The 21332-nt window shown below is 43.0% G+C and overlaps 1 protein-coding gene across 3 annotated transcripts in view; it reads left to right on the top strand.

Annotated features, from left to right (window-relative positions):
- SHISA6 (shisa family member 6) overlaps positions 1-21332 on the top strand; it is a 384688-nt gene that overhangs the window by 162834 nt on the left and 200522 nt on the right. For 2 of the 3 annotated variants that reach the window (XM_049859563.1, XM_049859562.1), the window contains exon 3: positions 13726-13821. The exons of the other annotated variant lie outside the window; for it this stretch is intronic. In XM_049859563.1, the coding sequence (XP_049715520.1) occupies positions 13726-13821 (96 nt within the window). The remainder of the gene's footprint in view (positions 1-13725; positions 13822-21332) is intronic. 3 annotated transcript variants of the gene reach the window in all.

Below are 21332 nucleotides of genomic sequence, written 5' to 3'. Positions count from 1 at the left end.
TTTGGCCCTAGTGCTGCTTTCTAGGCTCTTCCCCCTCCCCCACCCCCGCTTTCATTCCACATTACTCCGTATCTGATGGCATCTCCTCCCTTCTTAAGGCAGAGTGATAGGATGAAAAGCACCATCTTTAAAGTCAAGAGTCTGTTTCCAGACTGTGGAACTCTGAGAAAGTCATTCCTCTCTGGGTTTAAATTTCCTCATTCATCACGAGAGCGTTGAGCAAGGTGATTTCCAAGTTCTCTCACAATCTTAATTGTGCTCATGAGGAGCATGTACAAAAATCAAGAGGCAGTCCTTTAGACAGAACAAGGGGATAATGCGTGATTTAAAGTCAGGAAAGGTGTGCATCAGGGTTGTATTCTTTCACCATACTTACTCAATCTGTATGCTGAACAAATAATCCGAGAAGCTGGACTATATGAAGAACGGGGCATCAGGATTGGAGGATGACTCATTAACAACCTGCAATATGCAGATGACATAACCCCATTTGCTGAAAGTGAAGAGGACTTGAAGCACTTACTGATGAAGATCAAAGGCTACAGCCTTCCATATGGATTACACCTGAACATAAAAGAAAACAAAAATCCTCACAACTGAACCAATAAGCAACATCGTAATGAATGGAGAAAAGACTGAAGTTGTCAAGGATTTCATTTTACTTGGATCCACAATCAACGCCCATGGGAGCAGGAGTCAAGAAATCAGACGCATTGCATTGGGCAAATCTGGGGCAAAAGATCTCTTTAAAGTGTTGAAAAGCAAAGATGTCACTTTGAGGACTAAAGTGTGCTTGACTCAAGCCATTGTGTTCTCAGTCACCTCACGGCAAAAGGTGGACAATGAATAAGGAAGGCTGAAGAAGAGTTGATGCCTTTGAGTTATGGTGTTGGCGAAGCATACTGAATATACCATGGACTTCCAAAAGAACAAACAAATGTCTTGGAAGAAGCACAGCCAGAATGCTCGTAAGAAGCAAGGATGGTAAGACTACGTCTCACATACTTTGGACATGTTTTCAGGAGGGATCCCTCCTTGGATAAGGACATCACGCTTGGTGAAGTACAGGGTCAGCAAAAAAGAAAAGACCCTCAACAAGATAGATTGACACAGTGGCTGCAGCAATGGGCTGAAGTATAGCAATGATTGTGAGGATGGCACAGGACCAGGCAGTGTTTTGTTCTGTGGTATATAGTGTCGGTATGAGTCAGAACCAACTTGATGGCACCTAACAACAACTCACAATCTGGGATTGTTTGTCCATTGTGAGCCCTCGGAGCTGTGGACACATTGCCTTCACAGGTGAGCTGTACAGCTGGTGACAACCCTCCCCCGCCCCCCACCGCCCCTTTTGGCTACAGATTCAGCAGAGGGAAGAAACCCAGAGGGGAGACGTCTAGGGCTGCCCAGAATATTTGCCAACAGCCCTGCGAACCCCACGGCCTCTGGAGGAAACAGTCCTCTTGAGCGTGTGAGCAAGCACTAGGATTATATAAAATGAAACCTCCCCCTGGCTGCTCTGGAGAGGCGTTGAAAGCAGCAAATAGTCATTGTCAGTGCAATCCCAGGTTAGACCTGGCCTACCTGACTCTTTTTTTTTTTTTTTTACCTGACTCAGTCTACCCTGCTGGATCAGCCACAGGAGCTGCCTTATTTGCTCGACAGAAAGCAGCTGCACAGAGAAACACAGGCCTCCGGCCCCCGTTCCCTTCCCCATTGCACAGCCAGGGGCCTACAGCTCTTGGGATCTGGAAAGGACAGAGCCCTCAGGTCAGAGAGCAGCTCCATGCTGCTCTTGACTGTTTCTGGACTGAGGCCAGCTTGAGGCTCAGGAGAGTAAGAGGCCCCCCAGGGAGTTCCTACCTGGGGAGAGGAAAGGCTGTGGGCTTAATGCGAATGGCAGCTCCCATTTATTGAGGGCTTATTGGTGCAGATATTAGACTGAGCATTTATACACAGGATCCCATGTAATCCTTACCACCTTCCCCGCTCTGGGTATTAGTACCTGATTTGATAAATGCCTTGTTATTTACACAAGGAAATGTGGCTGCACTCATTTCCAAGTCCTTGTACTTCTCTTTTATACAATAACATTTATTATAAGGGTTTATATATATATATATATATATATATATATATATAAAGAAATACAAAGGGAAAAAAAAAAGCTGGCCCATGATCCCACTCCATAATCCCTAATAGACTCTGCAAATATTACAAAATAAAAATAATACACATACATGCTTGGAAAATTCAATCAGTAAAGAAAGTAATAAAAATCAAGGTGTAAGTCTCTCTCCCTTTATCCCAACCCCTCTCCTCAAAGTAAAGGAAGCTTTAATAGTTCGTATGTATAATTATTTCCAGAAAAATTTATGTCACCACTTTGTTCTAAGCCTTGCTTTACAAAAAAAGAAACAAACAAACTGTACCTTAGAGATCTTTCCATATCAATCCATATGGTTCTTGCAGTGGTGGTTAGTGGCAGTCAAGTTGGCTCTGACTCATTGCTACCTTATGTATAATAGAACCAAACACTGCCAGGTCCTGCGCCATTCTCACAGTCTTTGGTACGTTTGAGCACATCGTCACAGCCACCATGTCAGTCCATTTCATTGAGGGTTTCCCTTGTTTTCACTGGCCCTCTGCTTTACCAAACGTGATGTCCTTTTCTAGCAATTAGTCTTTCCTGATGACGTGTCCAGAGTAAGCAAGATGAAGTCCCATCCTCCATGCTTGTAAGGAGCAATATAGTCTACGTCATTCATTTTAGTGACTGCCAAGCTTTCTATCATGTAGATGGATTCCAGTTTAGCCAGTTCTAGGTACAGGGTCAGTAGAAAAGAGGAAGACCCTCAACGAGATGGATTGACGTGGTGGCTGCAACAGCCGGCTCAAGCATAACAATGACTGTGAGGATGGCGAAGGACCAGGCAGTGTTTCATTCTGTGGTACGTAGCTTTGCTATGAGTCAGAACCGACTCGACGGCACCTAACAACAACAACATGTTTCTGGAAATCAATGCTGTACTGTCTGTCCTGGTTCATATATTATAACAAACTCAATAAATTGCTAGAGAGCATTTTTCAGTCCAATTACTCAGTCAAAGCTCCGTTCTTCAGATAAGGAATGAGAGCATGCACTCTCTTGCTATTATCATCAAATTCTTAAATTCTTAACTCTTGCCAAGCTGATTGGTTTAAAAAAGGTACCTCTTGTTTTGATTTGTGTTTCCTTAATTATAAATTAATCATATTTTATATATTCATTGGCCTTTTGTGTGTGTGTGTGTTTTTTAGTAATTACTTATTCATATTCATTGTGCACTTTTTTTTAGTTTTTTAAAATCTATTTATTATTGGTAGGGTTGTTTCTATTTTTGTTGTGTTTATAAGTAAAAGTAAAGACCCTTTATCATATGTACTGAAAATATTTTCCTGGGGCTTAGCTCCTGTTCTGATTTTTGTCCATGGTGCATTATTCCGCTCAGAGGTTTCTGTGGTCTGTGTGGTGCACCCTTGGAGCTTACCTTGTGTCCCGAGACCAGCTCCATTTGTGTCCCGAAGGCATGCTCTGCATTGCAGTAGGCTCGAACGATGGAGAGCTGATCCCCTTTTCACTGAAGTTACTTTTGTTTTACTTCATCACCAGGGACTTTATGACCCTGTGTCTACATACCATTTTCCAGGGCAGCTCCGGGATCATTTAATTTTATCTTTGTCGATAAAGACAATTTGTTAAATGTTTTAAAAATTGGGTAATCTAATTTATCAGTCTTTTGTGAACATTTGGATTTGTAAACTGCTTAAAGGTTATAAATAAGTACACCTGTGGTTTTAGAATTTCTATAGTTTTAATTCTTGCTTAACAGATTTCATCATCAGGTTGTTTTTTCTTACCCCCAACAAGGACTCACTGGTATTTTAGTCTCTGAGTTCTTAAAAGCTGGAGACTATTTGTTGTCTTTATTCTCGAAGGATAATTTGGCAGGGAACAAAACCCTTGGGTAAGTTATTTAATCAAAAACAAACTATCTCTGCCTCTCTGTCTCTGTTTCTTTCTCTATGTCTGTCTGTCTGTATCTCCCTATCTCTCTTCCTGTCTCCCTATGTATTTACCTATCTACCCATCCCTCCATCCCTCCATCCCTCCCTCCTTCCATCCCTCTCTCCATCCCCCCCCACTACCTATCTAATAAGCAAAATAGAATAAAGCATTATTCAACAAACATGTCCCCAACTAGCCAGCATAGGACATAAAACACAGAAGCACTTTGTATACCCTTCCTCAATTACATCCCCCTTCCTACCTCCAGAGGTATTTGTTGACCTGAAGTTGGTATTTACCATTTCCCTGAGTTCCTTTATACTTGTGTAACATTACATAAGCACATGCCCTTAAACAATATATTTATATTACATGTTTTAAAACTCTGTGTGGTGTCATCCTGTTTTTCTTCAGCTTGCTTGGTGTACTCAGCATTCATTTGGTTCATTTCATTGGCCCGGCTGTATAAGATTACATTTTAAGACTATTCCTCCGTTTATCATTTTTCTGTTGGTGGGAATACAGTTTTTTTTTTTTTTTTCCAGTTTGTCTCTATTACAAACAATATTGTATACAAACAAGCTTGTGTGTATCTCCTTAGGCACATGTCTGAGAATTTATCTTGGGTGTGTACCTAAAGGTTCCGTGAATATATTCATATTCAACTTTATTAGCCATTGCCAAGTTTCTTTCCAAAGCAGTTGTGCCAGCTTCCACTCCTACCAGAGGTGTATGAGAATTCCTGTTCCTGCTTATCCACGTCCTTGCCGATGTTCCATAGCCTCAGACATGTTTTGCCAGTCTACTGGGTATGAAATGATATCTCATTATGGTTTTAATTTGAATTTCCCTGATTACTTGTGAGATGGAACACCCACTTTATGTGTATTGGCCCTTTGGGTTTTCTCCTCTGAGACTTGCCTATGCATCTCTTTTGCCTATTTTTTTTTTTTTTTTCCTATTGGGTTGTTTTTCTTCGTTTCTAATTCAGTTATTTATGTGCTCTTGATATTCATGTACATAGTTTCCTAGCTTTTGACTTGTAGTTTCATGAATGCTGTTGATGTATCAGTTTTACATTTTGAAATTGTTACCTCTGTAGTTTGTGCCTTTTGGATCTTGTTTAAAAATCCTTCCCTATGCTGAGATTATTAACATATTCTCCTGTCTTTTCTAAGAGTTTTAAGGTTTTGATTTTTCATATTTAGGTCTTTAATGTCCCTTGAATTGATTTTTATGTGTGTTCTTTTGTGCGTATGTGCATATTTTGTTCCCAATTGTTCTATCTCTATTTAGTGAAAAGTCTGGCTTTTATCCTGAAGAAAGTTTTTCTATTCTTTCTTTTCATTACTTTCAATGAGCTTTAAAGTAGGGGAGTGGAATTAAAACTTCTTTACTCAAAAATACTAAAAGCCGTGGAGTCAGCTCTGACTCATGGCAGCCCCATGTGTGCCAGAGTAGACTGGGCTCCCTAGGGTTTGCAATGGGTGATTTTTGGGAAGGAGATCACCAGGCCTTTCTTCCAAGGCGTCACTGGGTGGACTTGGAGCTCCAACATTTCAGTTTTCAGCTGAGCATGTGAACCATTTGCACCTCAAGGGGCTCCTCAAAAATACTAGTGAACTCTCAACTAGAGCTAGAAAGTACCATTCTGAATGTTTGTGTATGTTAACTCACTTAATCTTCTCAGCGACCCTCTGAAGTGGGTTCTGTTATTGTTCCCATTTTGCATTTGAGGACAGAAGAGCAGGGAGAGATCTGAGTCTTATCAGTTGGGTTCCAGCGTTCGTGTTCTTTAACCAGTGCACTGTGCTGCCTCTGTGGAAATAAAAGTCTCAAAGTTCTTGAAAAGATTGCCCCACTTTCTACAGTTTTAGTGTTTTATGGAGGACATCGATGCTCAGTGGCAGAACTGTCACCTTCCATGAGGGATATCTGGGTTTGATTCTTGTCAGTGCACCCCATACACAGCCATCACTGTCTTTCAGTGGAGGCTTGTGTGTTGCTATGACGCTGAGCAGGTTTCAGTGGAGCTTCCAGACTAAGACAGACTAGGAAGAAAGGCCTGGTGAGCTACTTTTGAAAATCAGCCAGTGAAAACCCTATGAATCACAAGGGTCTGATGTGAAACTGACCATGGGGATGGCACAGGACTGGGCAGCATTTTTCTCCACTGTGCATGGCAGCTAACAACAACAAAGTGGTTTAGGAGGTGGGTGTGAGTTTCCTTATGGTTTTAAATGGCATTTCACGAGGGCACATCCAGATATTGGTCCCTTTTAATATATAGTTTTATGTTTGATTATTTCTTTTGATCTGAGGACTAAAGTTTTCCATCTGCTCAGAAAAAAAAAAAATCCATTAGTACTGAATTAGTGCTTCTGAATTATTCCTCCTTCTTTCTTCTGGGAGTTTTATTTTAAGTAGTTTATGACTCTTGGAGTTGTACTCTGTGTTTCCTCTTTCTGTCCATCATTTTCGTCTCTTTGCTTTTCCCCACTGAGTACCCAGTGCCTTTCTCTCATTTGACTTTACTTCACCAGTTTCCTGCAGTGTCCAGCCTGCCATCTGGGCAAACTGGCCTGATCCGTTCATTTTCCTCTTATGACTGCTGATCACATTTCACAGATGCAATGTTTTCCTGTCGTGTTGACATCACCATCCCCATGTGATTCTCCTGTTCTTGCCGCAGACCTCTTTTACAGAGCAGCTGTCTCTACAGTTACTTGAAGCCGTTTCCTTCTTAGAGCCACCAGCATTGCACAGCTCCAGGAGCCCATCTTGGGCTTCTCCTTAGCCTTAACCTGCCCCCTCTCTGGGGACCCGCTGGGACACAGTGCTGTCCCTGTGACTTCTGACTTCTGCTGAGATTTAGGAAAGGCTTGGAGTTGTGACAGGAAGTCGAGGCCGACAGGCAGAGGAGCTAGAATAAACCTTTGCCCCTTTGGGGAGGCTGGACGGTGGTGACAGTGAGGAGGCAGGGGCAGAACTGGAGTCAGAGAGCTCATCCAGATACTATACTGCACACTTCAGGCCAGCAGGCGAAGGCAAGTGTGCTCTGCAGCCTAAAGCCACCCCGTTCCTGGTCGAGGACTGTGTGCTTACTTTATGGTGACTTGGGTGTGCTCAGGCTACTTGACAGGGGCACTTCCTGTCAAGTTCAGTTCAGTTCCGACTGGCTCTGGGAGGTCCCTGGACTTGGTTTTCATGTCAGCTTTTAATTTCATTGAACCTGGCATTTTCTAAGCCGATTTGGCCACAGAATTATTAATTGCCATCAGACGCTCTTCATCCCATCTCATCCCCCTCAGCATGTTCTTTTCTTCCCTCTTCAATACCTCAAAGCTCCAACTTCTATGAATTTGTATCTCCAAACGGACTTTCACTTCTCCTGGTGTAGCATTTCCACTGTGCCCTGGTTAAAGCCTCGGTAAAGAGGCACGCTAGACTCCTTTAGACTACAGTGGGTGAGTGGTCAGGGTTAGCGTTGCAGAAGATGGTGGACTTTGGAGGCAGCTAGACCCAGTTGGAATCCCAGATCTATTCCTGACTCACTCCACTTAACTTGGGAGAGTGACTTTTTTACACAGAGTTCTTATAGGGCATAAATAAAGCCAGGTATGTGCAGTAGAGTCTGAAGACCTGGATACTAGTGCTGGCTCACTCCTCTTCTAACTTTAGACCTTTGGCCTCTATTTTCCCATCAATAAAACTGGAAGAAAAATCAACTTACTATGCAGGGTTGATTACATTTTTGAATCAATCTTGTATGTGAAAGATCTTTGTAAGCTTCAAATTGCCATAAAATGTTAGCAATTATTGTGTTAAAAAAAGAAGACTTACATGCAGAGACTCAAATCCCCTGCCAGACACAGAGTAGGTAAGCAGCAAACTTTGGTTCCCTTTCTAAACAAGCATAGCCCCGAAGCACTAGACCAACACTTAGCCCTGAGGGACCTTGTTCCAGCCGACAGGTACGAATGATTTGTAAGTAGCACAGACCCTGTTTTATGTTCCACCTTCCTCAGTATTGATTTGTTTATGAAAAATTTTATTTATAAGGAGCACAAAAATAAACCAGCCCAAATTCTGCAGAATATATCTCAAGTTCTGAATTAATGAGGCCCAAATTTATGAGGTTTCTGAATCGGTGTCTCTTTTTCTTCTTTTTTCCTTGTCGGGCGGATGGGGTAAAGGAGTGGTGTTACCCGACAAGGGTTCCCACTCTCCCTGGGCCTGTAGCCCCCTCCACACCCCGTTCCACCCTACTTCTTCATCCCCTGATGAAGATGATTTCTCCAGGTGTGATAGTCCAGTTTCTGGAGCAGTGACATGGCTTGGGGTATGGGCGGCGCCTCTTAGTTCAGGTCTGATAATTCTATACAGTTTCAGGAAACCCTGGTGGCATAGTGGTTAAGTGCTACTGCTGCTAACCAAAAGGTCGGCAGCTCGAATCCATCAGGCGCACCTTGGAAACTCTATGGGGACAGTTCTACTCTGTCCTATAGGGTCGCTATGAGTAGGAATCGACTCAACAGCAGTGCGTTCAGTTTTTTTTGCGTTTATACAGTTTTAGGTTGTGCCAGTGGTACTCTATGGAAAGACAGTTTCTCATGCTTGGTTGTGTTCCCTGCAGCATCAGATATTTACTCCAAAGTAGAGGGAGGGAGAGAAACAGTGGCACAATTCTCTTACGTTTCTGGTGCCCAGGACAACACTTCTCACAGTATGGTCCCTGGACCTGCAGTATCAGCATCCCTTGGGACCTTTTAGAAATGTTGAGCCCCAGCCCAGGCCTGACGATTCAGAAATTCTGGAGGAAGGACCCAGCAATCCATATTTAATGAAACCTCTGCTTACTCTAATGTGTTTGAGAGCCGCTGGTCTAGGAGAATAAGGAAGGATCTGGGCAGCCAACTCACTTTCCAGAGGAAGAATGGGGAGTCAGGGGAGCTGAACTTAAATAGAGTATGGTACCTGGCGCCTAACAGGGTCCCCATAAATGTTTGTTGATCCCACCTGAATAAACTGCTTGTTTCTCTACTTCCTCTAGGGCAGAAAAACCAGGAACTAGTTGCCACTGAGCCGATTCTGACTCATGGCTACCTTATGCGTGTCAGAATAGGACTGTGTTCCATAAGGTTTTCAATGGTCGATTATCCAGAAGCAGATTGCCAGGGCTTTCTTCCAAGATGCCTCTGGGTGGACTCGAACTTCCAACCTTTCAGAGAGCAGCCAGGCATGTTAACCATTTGTATCTCCCAGGGACTCGTACTCTGGGACAGTGGCTCTCATACCTGGTGGCACAGTAGAGTCACCTGGGAAAATAAATACCCCTGCCTAAATCTCAACTCTGACCAACTGAATCAGAATTCCTGGAGTTTGGGTCTGCACATCTGTATCTTGAAAGCTCCCAGATAATTCCAATGTCCAGCCAGGGCTGAGATCTACTGATTCAGTGGGGGCCCCTTGGAGAAAAATTTTGATTTAGGTTTTCTTTGCATTTATGATAAAATTTTCCATAGAAATTTGTTTTACCTATTTGCATGGCAAGGCCCCTGGGTGGTGTACATTGTGCTTGACTACCAACCTAAAAGTTGATGGTTCAAACCCACCCATGGAAGAAAGACCTGGTGATCTGCTTCTGTAAAGACTACAACCAAGAAAACCCTGTGGAGCAGTTCTACTGTGTAACATTTGGGGTCTCCCTGAGTCGAAATCAACTCAGTGCCAATGGGTGAAAACCACATACCCATTGTAGAAGAAAAAACTTGGAAAATACAGACAAGTTGAAAGGAGAGGAGAAATAACACTCAAGTTGTAATGATCCAGAGGTATCTTAGTTACCTAGTGCTGCTATGAGAGAAATACCACAAGTGGTTGGCTTTAACAAACAGAAATTTGTTCTCTCACAGCTGAGGATCTAGACCCATCCCTCTGGCACTGGTGAATGGCAACCCCACACTCTGGAACTGGGTGGGTAAAGATCGGTCTCCTTAAAACACAGGGGGCCGTGGCTCCAGCCGTTGAAACCTGAGAGGCCATGGTTCCACCCTTTGAAACTGAGGCAGCTTATTTTCCCATGCTCTTTGCAACAGTTCTGCTGATCTCTGAGTTGCTCCAGGGATGATCCTTTTGTTTTCTTGAAGGACAACAGATGTAGCTCCTTTGGCCTGTTTCCTGCCTGTAGAATGTCAAAAGGCTGACAACGTTCTGTTCTTTCTTTTTCTGTCCACTTCAGTCTAAGCTGGTGGGTTTTCTGCTGTGGTAGTTGTTAATCTCTTTAACAAAAGATTGTGTAGCCAAGTCCTTGGTGAACATTCTAGGATGCGTGCCCTTAGTTTGTACAACAGAATTTTCCAAATTTTTAAGTTCTATTTTTATTTTGCACAGTTCTCTTTTTTTTAAGAGCAAAACCTTTTTTTTTTTTGTACTTTAAATGAAGGTTTACAGAACAAACTAGTTCTTATTAAACAGTTAGTACACACATCGTTCTATGACATTGGTTAACAACCCCACGGCATATCAACACCCTCCCCTCTCAACCCTGGGTTCCCTATTACCAGCTTTCCTGTCCTCTTCCTGCCTTCCAGTCCCTGCCCCAGGGATGGTGTGCCCCTTTAGTCTTGTTTTGTTTTATGGGCCTGTCTAATCTTTGGGTGAACGGTGAACCTCAGGAGTGACTTCATTACTGAGCTGAAAGGGCATCCAGGGGCCATACTCTCAGGGTTTCTCCAGTCTCTGTCAGACTAGCAAGTCTGACCTTTCTTTCTGAGTTAGAATTTTGTTCTACATTTTTCCCCTGCTCTGCCCGGGACCCTCTACTGTGATCCCTGTCAGAGCAGTCAGTGGTGGTAACCAGGCACTATCTAGTTGTGCTGGACTCAGTCTGGTGGAGGCTGTGGTACTTGTGGTCCGTTAGTCCTTTCGACTAATCTTTCCCTTGTGTCTTTGGTTTTCTTCATTCTCCCTTGCTCTAGATGGGGTAGGACCAATGGAGTATCTTAAATGGCCACTCACAAGCTTTTAAGACCCTAGGTGCTAATTACCAAAGTAGGATATAGAACATTTTCTTTGTTTTATGTTACACCAATTTTCTTGTTCTATGTTATGCCAATTGAGCTAGATGTCCCCCGAGACCATGGTTCCCAGCCCTCAACCCAGTAATTCAGTCCCTCAGAGAGTTTGGATGTATCTATGAAGATTTCATGACCTTGCCTTGGTCAAGTTGTGCTGGCTTCCCCAGTACTGTATAGTGTCTTACCCTTCACGAAAATTACGACTTGTCTATTGTCTATTTAGTGTTTTTTCCTCCTTACCCCTCCCCTCCATCATAACCATCAAAGATTTTATGTGTGTGTAAACCTTTTCATGAGTTCTTATAATAGTGGTCTCATACGATATTTGTCCTTTTGCAATTGACTTATTTCACTCAGCATAATGCCCGCTAAAGTCATCCATGTTATGAGAGGTTTCTAAGATTCATCATTGTTCTTTATCGCTGTGTAGTATTCCATTGTGTTTATGTACCATAGCTTGTTTATCCAGTCATCTGTTGATGGACACTTAGGTTGTTTCCGTCTTTTTGCTGTTTTAAATAATGCCTCAATGAACATAGGTGTGTACATATGTCTATTCCTCTGACGACTCTTATTTCTCTAGGATATATTTTGAGGAGTTGGATTGCTGGATCATGTGGTATTTCTATTTCTAGCTTAAGGAAGGGCCATATTGCTTTCCAAAATGGTTGTGCCATTTTGCATTCCCACCAGCAGTGCACAAGAGTTCCAGTCTCCCCACAGCCTCTCTAACATTCATTATTTTCTGTTTTTTTGATTCATACCAGTAATGTAGGGGTGATGTGGTATCTCATTGTAGTTTTGATTTGCATTTCTCAAATGGCTAGTGATCTCAAGCATTTCTTCATGTGTCTGTTAGCTACCTGAATGTCTTCTTTGGTGAAGTGTCTGTTCACACCCTCTGCCCATTTTTTAAATTGGATTATTTGTCTTTTTGTTGTAGAGGTATTGGATTTTCTTATAGATTTTAGAGATTAGACCTTTGTCAGACTTGTCATAGCCAAAATTTTTTTTTCTACTCTGTAAGTTCTCTTTTTATTCTTTTGGTGAAGTCTTTTGATGAGCATAAGTGTTTAATTTTTGGAAGATCCCGGTTATCTAGGTTATCTTCTGGTGTTTGTGTATTGTTAGTTATGGTTTATATCCTGTTTATGCTGTGTATTAGGGCCTCTAGTGTTGATTTGGTCCATTTTTATGCTGTGTATTAGGGCCTCTAGTGTTGATTTGCTCCATTTTTAAACTTAACATTACATCTTAAGTAGTTCCCAATATTGTTATAAACTGTGGAAGTACAGTTTTTAACACACTTTTGTGGCAACATGAAAAAATTGGATTTTCCTCATTTTCACATGTATATGCCTCAGGATGGCATTTAGAAAGTTTTTTTTTTTTTCTTTCTTTACAATGCCTGCATTTCAAGCCTTTTGGAAAAAATCACATTTCATTTCAGTTATCTAGTGCTGCTATAACAGAAATACCACAAGTGGATGGCTTTAACAAACTGAAATTTATTCTCTCACAGTTTGGGAGGCTAGAAGCCTGAATCCAGGGCGCCAGCTTCAAGGGAAGGCTTTCTCTCTCTGTTGGCTCTGGAGGAAGGTTCTTGTCATCAATCTTCCCCTGGTCTAGGAGCTTCTCAACACAGGGACCCTGGGTCCAAAGGATGTGCTTCACTCTGGCACTTCTTTCTGGTGGTATGAGGCTCCTCTCTCTCTGCTCGCTTCTCTCTCCTTTCATCTCTTGTAAGATAAAAGATGATGCAGGCCACACCCCACGCGAATCGCCTTATATTGAATCAGCACCGTGACCTGAGTAAAGGTGTTGCATCCCACCCTAATCTTTTTTTAACATAACCTATAAAAAATTTTTTTTTTTTTAATCTTGCCTTATTAACCACAGGCACAGACTAGGATTTGCAACACATAGGAAAATTTCATCAGATCGCATATTGGAGGACAACCACACGATACTGGGAATCATGGCCTAGCCAAGTTGACACACCTTTTTGGGGGACACAATTCCCCCAATGGATGGATGCATTAGGCTGACGAGGGATAAGGTCTTACCTAAAAAGTCAAAAGAGGAAAGCACATAAATATTTTCCAAATGTTTATAACCACTGTTCTACTTGTTGGCCTCAGCTGATGTTGGATTTTCCTAAACCATAAGGCTTGCAGTCCCATAGACTCATAAAACATACACATACATAGAGCTAACCCATAGATCAAACCCATTCTTGTATGATTGAAAAAGGCAACGAAGCAAGCAAACAAGGCAGGAAAGAGGAAGAAGGGAAGAACCTGGGACAAAGGAGAGGATGGTGGGACAAAGAGACAGCACATAAGGTGTATTGGCTGGGAATCAAACCCTGGTCTCACACATGGAGGGTGAGAATTCTACCGCCAAACCACTAATGCCTCATTCCAGTGATGTATATATATATATATATATATTTTTTTTTTCTGACTACTTCTACCTTCTAAGTTAACTGCTGACTTGAAAAAAGTGCCTTGCCATCGCTGGGGGAGATCGAGCTGCGTTCATTTTCTGTGTTGATGTCCTGGATTCACCAAGTAATTCCACTCCCTTTTCTTGCAGGGCATTATGGGAAGGACGCTTACCGAAGCGGAGGACCTGATCTCCATAACTTCATCTCATCTGGATTTGTCACGTTAGGAAGAGGACACACGAAGGGTACAGTGGAAACCATTTTTTACTAAATACAGAGGTTGCCTAGGGAAAACCAGTCTGAAATGTGAAGATGGTACGGAGGCCACAGGAGAGCCTGGGATGGGAGTGAGCAGGGTAGTTCAGTTGCCGTCTGTCCTGGCGACACGCGTTGCTTCTGACAGGAGTGACTTTAGAGGGAAATAGACTTCCAGGAGACATCCGCGCTGCTCTGTCCTTGGTGTGGAGCAGGCCCCAGACACCTGTGGCTCCCTGAGCGGGGAGCCGCGGGCAGGGTGGTGGGAAACACTGCCGATGAACGCGGCAGCATTTGCAAAGTGTGTTTTCTCCTCTTGGCTATTATTCTTTTTCCTTTTTAAAGCAACACTTTATACCCTGCTGCCAATGTTCTGTACTGTGAGTTTCTAAGTCGGCGTGCATGTCGAGGGTTTCTTGGACAGCCCAGCACCCAAGTGTGTCTGTGTAAACACGAGATGACATGGACATCCAGGTAGAGGTTGTGCAGACCTTCAGACAGCAAGATGAAAGCTAACATAGCCTTTCTGCCGAGCTGCTTTATAACCTAGCTGATAGCTTCCCGCCACTGTGTCTTGTGTTTAAACCCAGTCCTACTAGTGTTGTGCGCATCCTGTCACACCAAGACTAACTGGATCCCTAACTCCGTTGATTACCTTCCTACCACCTGTGTACTGTTGTAGACCAAATGTGAATTCTGTTGTAGGGATGGTATATCCCTGTCTCCCTCTGAAACATGTGTCTGTTTTCAGTGTGAGTGAACAAGGAACTTTGCAATATTTTCTTACTTCCATGCACCTACTTTTTAAATTCCCCATGTGATGTTTGTTCATCCTACAGAGAAAAAAAAAATCTGTATCTATGTATGTATTTTCTGTTGTGTCTGTTTGTGTCTAAATAAAGTTTATTGAGGCTACAGGTGGCATTTGTGGATACTAAGAGTTGCTGAATCAAAATGGGACCAGCTGGGGAAACGGGCTGCACAGTTAACCAGTGGAAGATACAATGCTAGTTATACCCATATCAACCCAAACCTGGGTTGCCGGCCCTCACTTCACCCACTTTGTATTAATTACCTATCTCTGTGAAACAAGGTACTCTAAAATTTAACCTTCCTAACACCTGTGTACAGTTTTTGAAACAATGGTAAACATTTATTATTTGTCACTCACAGTTTCTGTGAATGAGGAATTGGAAGCTACTTATCTGGGTCCATCTGGCTTGGGGTCTCATGAGGTTGCAGTCAAGGTGTCGTCCAGGGCTGCATCATCTGAAACATGAACTGATGCTAAAGCCTGTGCTTCTAAGATGGTTCACTCACTTGGTGCTGGCTGTTGGCAGGAGGACTCAGTTCCTCCCTGTTGATGCTCTCTCCAAGGGCTAATCAAGTGTTCTTACAACATGGTGGCTGGTTTTCCTCAAAGGGAGTGATCTGAGAAAGAGAAAGACATAACCCGCAATGCCTTTTATAACCCACCTTTAGGGGCTACACTCCATCGTTTCTGCAGTATTCTCTTGGTTACACAGGTTAGCCCTATTCAGTGTGGGAGGGGGCTGCGCAGAGGTATGACTATCAGGAGGTAAGGATCATTGGGGGTCATTTTGGAGGGGCACCCACCACATACCACACAACCCATGGAGCAGAGCCACAAAATCTGGATTTTCACAGAATATGGCAACTTTTACCAAGTCTTGCCAACTGCAATGATTTCCCGCCCTTGCCCCTACCCCTTGTAGGTGGTGCAAGGTGAAGCACCAAAAAATTTAATCATTAGAACTCTTTATGTGTTCTATAAATACTTTGGCTTTTGGTTCATGCATTCACTCAACAAACATTTAATGAGGCCTACTTTTTTTACTATGTGCTGAGCGGTATACAGAAATTAGCAAAATAAAATCTGTCCTTATGGAGCTGGCATTCTATTGGAAGAGGCAGACAGGCTGAATAAATCACTATATGTCAGGTGACGACAAGCATAAGGGAAAAATGTCAAACCCGTAAGGGGGCAGAAAGTGCTGAGGCAGGAAGCCGCTCTGGTCAGGGAAGGCCTCTCAGATAAGGTGGTGAGTGAGTAGAGCCCCGCATTCCAGGCGAAGGCATCAGGAAGGCCTTGAAGTAGCTACTTCTTGGGTCAAGAAATAGGGAGAAGGCCAGTGTGACTGAAGTAGGATGGAAGAGGCCGAGAATGGAAGGAGACGTCCATAGCCGGGAGCAGATCATGCCATTTATCAAATGGTGAACACCAAGCTGATTTCGAGTTAACTAGGCCTACATCATAGCAACATAAAAGAGATTCTCTACCCCTACCTGTCTTTTGTCACTGTCACCTGAGGCATTCAGAAGACTCTACTCTGCCCATGCTTTCTTGTGGCCACTGCTTTGTATTCCCAATCTTGCTTTTCCCTTTGTTCCATAGTGTACCCCACTCCCCTGTGCATGCATTGTGTACCCCTTTTATCATCCTTACCAGGCCCTCTTCTCCATTCCTTCCTACCCAAGGCTTCCGATACCACCTCTTTCCAGGAATGCACCTGGTGCACATTTTCTTATTTAGATTTTAACTAAAGTTTCACGAGGCAAGAGACCGTGGTTGAGGGTTGGAAGATTTGGAAATGGGGACTCTCTTCTAGTATCAGGGACCCTTTCATCCCTGAATAGTCTGAGTTTCTGGAAAAGTTCCCAGTACCATTCTCCCTTCCCTCAGAGCAAACTGAGTTAAATTCTGAGTGGTCCCTACAAGCAAACCACCTCCACGCGAATACACACGGGAAGGGCACTACTACCTAAGTTGCCATTCTCTAGCACACCTGTTTAATTCTCTCCCTTTTCTTTTTCTATCTTTTTTTTTTCTTTTTGCTTCAACTCTGGTTACTGCCTTTCTAGTCGCTGTCCCTTTATTCCTTTTTGTCTTTCTTTCTACATTTGCCTTAGGCCTTCTGGTGGCATGTTGGCCAATGTTTAGCCCTGTTGTGATTCTCAGGACTAACAGGATAGCCACCTTGTGCTTTAGAGAGTAATACCATTGCCCTGCTAACCCATATCACTGAATTTAAGATGTGTTTCAAATCAGATCTGATGAGCCAAGAACCAAATATGGATGGTTCCGCTCTAAATGGCCCCGGGAGCCTTCGAAGGCATGTGTGGTTGACACCAGTCCAGTCCACCACTTTAGAGGCCTCAGAAGTGCACCATAGCCTTAGTGAAAGCTACTCCAACTTCAGGAGTTGGGTGTGAGGATATGTATAAGTCAGGATGTTTCTAACAAGATCCATAGGCACATGGGTAATTAAATCCTATCACATGAAGCCCCAAAGAAATGGATATTCTTTTTATTAATATTATTGTGGTAAAATACATGTATAACAAAACATTTGCCAACTCAACAATTTTTACATGTTAAATAATTTAGCGACACCGATTACATTCTTTATGTTGTGGAACCATCACCACTATTTTCTTGAATTATTCTACCGCTATTAACATAAACTCAGTGCCCCCTAAGCAATAACTCCTCCTTCCCCTCTCCTCCCCACCTCTGGTAATCACTAATAAGCTTTGATTTCTATGTTGTTGTTACGTGCCATGGAGTTGGTTCCAGTTAATAGCAACTGTATGTACACCAGATGGAAACAATACCCAGTCCTGCGCCATCTTCATAGTCATTGCTATGCTTGAGCCCATTGTTGGCAGCCACTTTGTCAATCCATCTTGTTGAGAATCTTCACCTGTTGCACTGACCCTCTCCTTCCCAAGCATGATGTCCTTCTTCAGGGACTAGTCCCTCCTGATAACATGTCCAAAGTATGTGAGATAAAGTCTCGCTAGCCTCGTTTCCAAGGGGCATTCTGACTGTACTTCTTCCAAGACAGAGTTCATTGTTCTAGCAGTCCACGGTATATTCAATATTCTTCACCAACAAGATAATTCAAAGACTTGTTTCCAAGGGGCACTCTGGCTGTATTTCTTTCAAGACAGAGTTCATTGTTCTAGCAGTCCATGGTGTATTCAATATTCTTTACCAACACCATAATTCAAAAACATCAATTATTCTTAGGTCTTTCTTATTCATTGCCCAGCTTTCATATGCATATGAGATGATTGAAAATACCATGGCTTGGGTCAGGGAGCCTTAGTCCTCAAAGTGACATCTTTGCTATTTAACACTTTAAAGAGGTCTTTTGCAGGAGATTTGCCCATTGCAACGTGTCTTTTGATTTCTTGACTGCTGTTTCCATGTGCTTTCATTGTGGATCCAAGTAAAATAAAATCCTTGACAACCTCAATCTTTTCTCCGTTTATCATGATGTTGCTTATTGGTCCGGCTGCGAGGATTTTTGTTTTCTTTACGTTGAGGTGTAACCCATACTGAAGGCTGGGGTTTTTGATCTTTATCAGTAAGTGCTTCAGGTCCTCTTCACTTTCAGTAAGCAGGGTTGTGTCATCTGCATATTGCAGGTTGTTAATGAGTCTTCCTCCAACCCTGATGCCCTGTTCTTCTTCATAAAGTCCAACTTCTCAGGTTATTTGCTCAGCATACAGATTGAATAATATTGTGAAAGGATGCAACCCTGACACACATCTTTCCTGACTTTAAACCATGTAGTATTCCCTTGTTCTGTTAAATGACTGCCTCTTGGCCTATGTACTTGTTCCACATGAGCACAATTAAGTGTTCTGGGATTCCCATTCTTCACAGCACCATCCATAACCTGTTTAGATTCACACAGTCGAATGCCTTTGCATAGCCAGTAAATCACAAGTAAACATCTCTCTGGTATTCTCTACTTTCAGCCAAGATCCATCTGACATCAGCAATTATACCCCTCATTTCTATATACTTGCCTCTTTAATGTAAGTGAGATCATACTGGGTTTGTCCTTTTGCCATGCACATATTTCAGTCGGCATAATGTTTTCAAGGTTCATCCGTGTTTTGGCATGTATCAGGACTTCATTTCTTTTTATGGCTGAATAATATTCCATTGTGTGGATATAGCACTTGTTGTTTATCCATTCATCTATTGATGGGCATTTAGGTTGTTTCCACCTTTTGGCTCTTGTGAATAGTGCAGCAGTGAGCGTTGGTGTACAGGTTTCTGTGTTCTTGCTTTCAGTTCTTTTGGGTATATACCTAGGATTGAGATTGCTGGGTCACATAATAGTTTTATGTTCAACTTTTTTGAGGAACTACCAAACTGTTTCTACAGGAACTGTACCATTTCGCATTCCCACCGGCAATGGATGATGGTTCCAACTTCTACATATCCTCACCAAAACCTATTTGTTTTCAGTTTTTTTTGTTGTTGTTGTTCATAGTAATTCTAGATATTCTTTATTAACATTGATATTGAGGAGATGAGACAGTTGGAAGAAGTGGAATTCTGACCATGCGGGTTTCTTTTCCACCAAAGCCCCTGCTCTATCTCGGTTTTGTTAGGAGACTCCGCATCTAATTCTGGGTGAGCACTCAGCAATTGATCAAGCCCTGTAATTCCTCTTGGGGTGTGTGGCACTGCTTAGGCTCCACAGGTGCCAGAATTAGTCCTGATGTCCCTTTTAAGGACTTTCTAACTGAATGATGTGCTCTTGCCCTATCCTCAAATTATTACATTTCTTCATTCTTTCTCCTTCTTCTAAGGAGCCATACCTGCATGTTTCCCCATTTCTGATTTCTTCTTATCTTCTGCTTGGAAGTCAGGGCTAAGGAAGATACTGATTAAAAATCCATGAGTTTAGACCAAGTTCCCTCTAAAACCTTTCTCTGTTAGTTAGACAAGATCACTCAGAGCCCAAAGCTGGAACCCAGAGTAGTCTTTAGGAGAGCAGAAAAACCCCACCCACACCCCTTGTCCCCAGGCTGCCATGATGAAAACACAAGATAAAAGCTTCTATTTACCAAGCAGTATTTTTTTTTTTTTTTATGTGCTGGGCAGGGCACTTTATATAGACTGGCTTGTTTTTATCTTTATCCCACACACTGTGGGGGAGCTATCGTCCCATTTTGCAGGTGAAAGAACCGAAATTCACAGGAGATGAGCAACTTGCCCAAGTCAACACCAAACATTTAGCGGTTTCATTCCAAATCCAAATCCAGGCCTATTTCCAAAGACATTGCTCCTAGCCAGCAGGCAATGCTGCCTCCCGAGGATAGTGAGAGGCTGAGGTATTGTATGGACAATAGTTCAACAGGCTCAGTAAATGGTCGCTGTTGTTTGCTGCCATGGAGTCAGCCCCCAACTCATGGTGACCCCATGCACAATAGAACAAAACGCTACTTGTTCCTGCACCATCCCCATGATCAGTTGCAGACCAGACTGTTGTGATCCAAAGGGTTTTCACTGGCTGAGTCTCAGAAGTAGATCATCTTCCTAGCCCAGCTTAGCCTGGAAGCTCCGCCAAAACCTGTTCAACGTATCACAGCAGCACGTAAGCTCCACAGATAGACAGGTGGTGGCTGGGCATGAAGTATACTGGCCAGAAATCAAACCTGGGTCTCCTGCATGGAAGGTGAGATTTCTACCACTGAGCTAGCACTACTTCATTCAATAAATGGTAGCTGTTCTCATCAGAGGCACATGTTTTGCAAGAAAGGGCATCACAAGAAGACAAGCAGGAGTTGGACCATTAATACTAGATAGAAGGGTTTATCCTCCAGATATTTTCTCAAGGTCTGCCAAATTGACTACACCTGCGTATTCTCTCTCTCTCTCTCTCCTACACACACACACACAAACTCACACAGAAACCCTGTTCTATTTAGGCAGTTTGCTTATAAACTCAGGCTGGTTGTTTTTGAGTCTTGAATAAAAAGCCAAAGTGTTCTTTCCGTTAGCCCCCACACTTCTGGTATTGTTATTCCTATGATGTCCACCGATGTATCCCAGGCCACACCAGGCCTGAGGAAGGAGTGTCCATGTTCCCTGAAGCAACTTCCTGCACTCGGGCAGTTTGCAGAGGGACATGTGTGCTTATCCCTGTGGACGTGGTTATTTTAGATACCTCTAGTATTTCTTTCCTCTAGTGGTTCTCCCCTGTTCAGCAGGCCCTTTCTGCTAGGAGCTGGATAGAGGTGTGTGTGTGTATGAGAAGGACAAAGGGGATGAACCCAAAGGTGGAAGCTCCTTTGTAGGAGGCAGACATTATTGCCCATGTATTCATTCATCCCCACCACCCATCTGTCACTTTGTCATACTTTGGTGGCTTGCATGTTGCTGTGATGCTGGGAGCTACACCACCAGTATCTCCAGTCCCAGCAGGATGACCCATGGTGGACAGGTTTCAGCGGAGCTTCCAGACTAAGATAGACTAGGAAGAAAGGCCTGGTGATCACTCCCAAATACTAGCCGATGAAAACTTTATGGATCACAGAAGAATACTGTCTGATACAGTATTGGGAGATGAGCCCCCTAGGTTGGAAGACACTCAAAATACGCAGCTGCCATAATAACGGACTTCAGTAGACCTGTGATCATGATGGTGGTATAGGACCGGTCAGCGTTCTA

This window comes from Elephas maximus, chromosome 19 (assembly GCF_024166365.1).
Source record: "Elephas maximus indicus isolate mEleMax1 chromosome 19, mEleMax1 primary haplotype, whole genome shotgun sequence".
In the NCBI taxonomy this organism is placed as follows: domain Eukaryota; kingdom Metazoa; phylum Chordata; class Mammalia; order Proboscidea; family Elephantidae; genus Elephas; species Elephas maximus.
This window is presented reverse-complemented; position numbering and strand designations above follow the sequence as displayed.